At 39.9% G+C, this 3,709-nt stretch overlaps 1 protein-coding gene across 1 annotated transcript in view; it reads right to left on the reverse strand.

The window, feature by feature from the left end:
• Nucleotides 1-3,130, reverse strand: part of LOC146565097 (BMP-binding endothelial regulator protein-like) — a 23,022-nt gene extending 19,892 nt beyond the window's left edge. The window contains exons 1-4 of the mRNA XM_085290231.1: nt 3,037-3,130; nt 2,845-2,936; nt 648-925; nt 4-85 (exon numbers count right to left, since the gene is read on the reverse strand). Of these exons, the coding sequence (XP_085146357.1) occupies nt 4-85; nt 648-925; nt 2,845-2,936; nt 3,037-3,130 (546 nt within the window). The remainder of the gene's footprint in view (nt 1-3; nt 86-647; nt 926-2,844; nt 2,937-3,036) is intronic.
• Between the last annotated feature and the right edge of the window lie 579 nt (nt 3,131-3,709).

The following is a 3,709-nucleotide window of genomic DNA, read 5'->3' on the forward strand; positions in this document are numbered from 1 at the left end:
TACAAGTTTCTGCCTCTGTGAAGGTTGTCGGCAGCCTTTGTGGATTGAGACCATCAGAAGGTCACTGGTCTGATTCCCATCGTCCCTGAAGTGTTCCCAAGAAAAACAGTAAATAGCACAATGCAGTGTAGCTGTAAACTTTAAAGTATAAAGAGACTTAAAAAAAAGTTTTATTAATGTTTTTTTGTGCTTCTGTAATTACTTTAATATAAATATTTAAATATATAAATATTTAAAACAATGTAAACATATCTGAAATAAATTCCCAAATATTATTACTATATTTTATTCACTGCTTGATGTTTGCATTCATGTCACTGCATATAATCTAATACATATCCAAATGCTCTTTCCCCCTTCCAGAAGACATCGTGCATTTAGCTTTTCTCAGCTGAGGACAGTTTATAATTCTTGGAACTCCAGAGTTTGTCGCCCTCCCCTGCGTTATAATAATCCAATCTGATCCAACCTTGGAAGCAGATCAGCAAACACTATTTTGTGAATTTCAATTTCCCTGAATGAAAGATTTTCATTAACTCCAAAAACAAGTAAAATGCACATTCACAGAACCTTTTTCAAGATGACAGTGAAATGTACAAGGAACAGGTCATCAGGGGTTGTACGGGTTAAGTATCCATGTCCTGTACCCTTGTTGCTCATTGGTGATGGAGGCTGGCAGAGAGGGAGTACTGATGGGGTTACAGATAGAACAAGGAGAAGAAGCTGGGTACAGGGCATCCGCCCACTTTAAAACTCGACCTTTAGCTTTGCTGGGGCCATTAACAGTCCTGGGACTTGGCCCGTTGGTGATGTGTGGTTTGGTGTTGGGCATCCTGTAGAGGTAAACGTCATAGTGTGCAACAGGTCCTTTGGAAGGTTTCAGCTTGACGTTCTTGTTGAGGTGGAGCTCCAAATTGATGGTCACCTTACAGTGCAGAAATAGACTGGTTATTAATACGCAAATGTAGGAGTAAAGTAAGAGAGGTAATGCACAAAAATATTAACAACTAATTATTCTCCTGTTGAACATGTTTGCAAGTTGTGTTTGTTCTCTTTAAAGCAGACTGGATACATCTGATTTATAGTATTTTATTAGAGATGCATAGTAAATAGTTTGGTCAATTACATGATAATTTGACATGAAATCAAAAGTATGCAATTAAATTGTTTAGTCTCGAGTATTTGTTTGAGTTTAAATATTTAAATATTTGTTTAGAGTACACAGTTAGAAGACAGGATCTCATGGTAAGTTAATAACTGAGGACCTGAAATAATTTTAGTTTCAATGATGCACAGCAGAAAATTAAGAAAATACATTTGCAGTTGGATACAACTTCAACGGTTCAGTTCTCGGATGGGGAACATTATTTGAATGTCATAGGCTCCACTTTTCCGCCCATGTTTCCAGTTTCTCTAAATCTATAAAGTCATGAAATAAAATACAAATTGCAATACAAAAAGTAACTAGGATTCATGCCTTTCGGACAATGTTTGCTTTGTTCCATCAATTTGTCTGCCTATGTAGTTTACAGGTGTAATGGGACAATGCCATCAAAAATCCTGCAGCAGTTTTGAGTGAGTAAATAATGCTAACCTGCAGGTAGTGACATCAGCTGCTGACACTTAAAGGGAATTAGACCAGCCACAATGGAAACCTCACAAAACCTTGCTTGTTTGTTTGGCTGTAAAGCTAATCTAAGAGTGACAAAAATACATCATCTGGGAAATATGAATGTCCACAACAAATTCTGTGCCAACCCAACAGATGACATTTCACCAGGTAAGTGTGAACTTACTTTGAGGCAGTGATTGATGAGATCAACAAACAAATTCTGATAATAGAACATAAGTTGAATAAATACACAGTGCAGTTTTATATTAAGATTTAAACACACACTCTCTCTCTCTGTCTCTGTCTCTGTCTCTCTCTCTCTCTCTCTCTCTCACACACACACACACACACACACACACACACACACACACACACACACACACACACACACACACACACACACTCCAAGACCTGATTACTGTCAGACCTGTTGAATCAAGAAATAATTAAGCAGAACCTGTCTGCGGGCTAAAAGACCTCAGAAAAAAACACGTAATGTCACAATCTAAAGAAACTTGCGAACAGATGAGAAAGAAACTTGTTGACAACTATCAGTCTGGAACGAGTTACAAGCCATTTGGCTTTGAAAGTCCAAAGAACCAGGGAATGCCCATTATCCACAATTGGAGAAAACTTGGAACAGCGGTGAATGTTGGCAGGAGTGGCCAAATCTACTCCAAAACTACTCCAATAATTTATGGTAAGTGATTGGCGATCACTTATAGGTTAAACAAGAGAACAACTTTCAGTGGGATCACGCTGGCCACAATGATGAGTGCTCGGACAACACTCTACTTTGAATCTCTTCACAGAAAGTGGAGATTGCGGCTATTTACAAATTACAGATGAAAGGGCCTAAAATAGAGACACAAGTGGTGGCTTGCTTTCCAAAGCCAAACTCAAAATCACCTTTTTGGTCACTTATGCTGAAGCAGACGTCTCAAGGAGTAGATTTTGGCAACACACACACACACACACACACACACACACACACACACACACACACACACACACAAGGAAAAGACAGATCCCGAAACAAAACACACAAAGCCCGACCACAACAACACATGAATAGGCCAAGGCTTTATTTAGTCAGGGGGCCTCGTCTTCATCATCATCAGACTACACAGTCTCTGTTTAAGGAAACATTTGGGTCACATCACTCTTAGCTTTGTAAAAGTCACTGTTGCACGGCACTACGGGGCTGTCAACTGTTTCACTCACTCACTCACTTGGAGGAACAGAGGACAGGGGGTGGGTTTCTCTGGTTGGGACTGGTAATGTATCACCACATTTCCATCATAAAAGGCCAGAGGGTCCTGTTCTGATCAACAGCATTCCTCAGAGCCTCATTAGTAAACTAGACGGTGCCAGAATGATTCATTTAGAAATCGGGGGTTGGTGGGTAAGACATGCTCTCTTACTCCCCCTCTTGCTTTCTGTCTTGTTTCTTTTGATTTCTGTCCTGCTTTTAATGCGGCTTTGTAAGGCACGCAGTACACTTGTGTATGCACGCATGTAGATTTCAATTGAGAGCACTGGGGCAGTTATCTGGTTGCTTCTACATGTGTGTCACTATATCTGTGTTTCGGTGTGAAAATGTGTGCACGTCGTGTTAATTTTAGCATTTCTGTGTACAGATACGTGCATGATTGTGTGTGTTTGAGTGTGCATGCCTCCTTCATGCACCCTACTATTTGTGTGCCTGCATCAGCCAATCACAACGGCCACTTCATGATCCTAGCACCATCATTCCACCGTGCTGTCAGCCAATCGCAGCCTGCTGATGAATCCCAAGTCCCAGCAGGTTTGACTCTGAACAGAAGAGAAAAAAAATCTTCACATGCCTTCAACATGTTCACTGTTTTTTCTAGTTCCTTTGCTGCTGCCCCCATTTTACTGCTTGTACCCTTCATACATACTTTACACCTCTGATAGAGGATTTTCCCCATAATATGAAGTTAAAAAGAGCATTTGTTTTCCATTCTAGATAAAATGAAAGTGACTCGCTGCATTAATTCAAATGCTGTGTATTTTTGATGTTCTTGTCACTTTAAAAATGCACTCTTCTTATTAGCGGAACTTCTTTGTAGCATT

Source organism: Mchenga conophoros, linkage group LG11 (genome assembly GCF_057382185.1).
Source record: "Mchenga conophoros isolate Kocher_MC1m ecotype Shallow Benthic linkage group LG11, M_conophoros_male_GT1.1, whole genome shotgun sequence".
NCBI classification, from domain to species: domain Eukaryota; kingdom Metazoa; phylum Chordata; class Actinopteri; order Cichliformes; family Cichlidae; genus Mchenga; species Mchenga conophoros.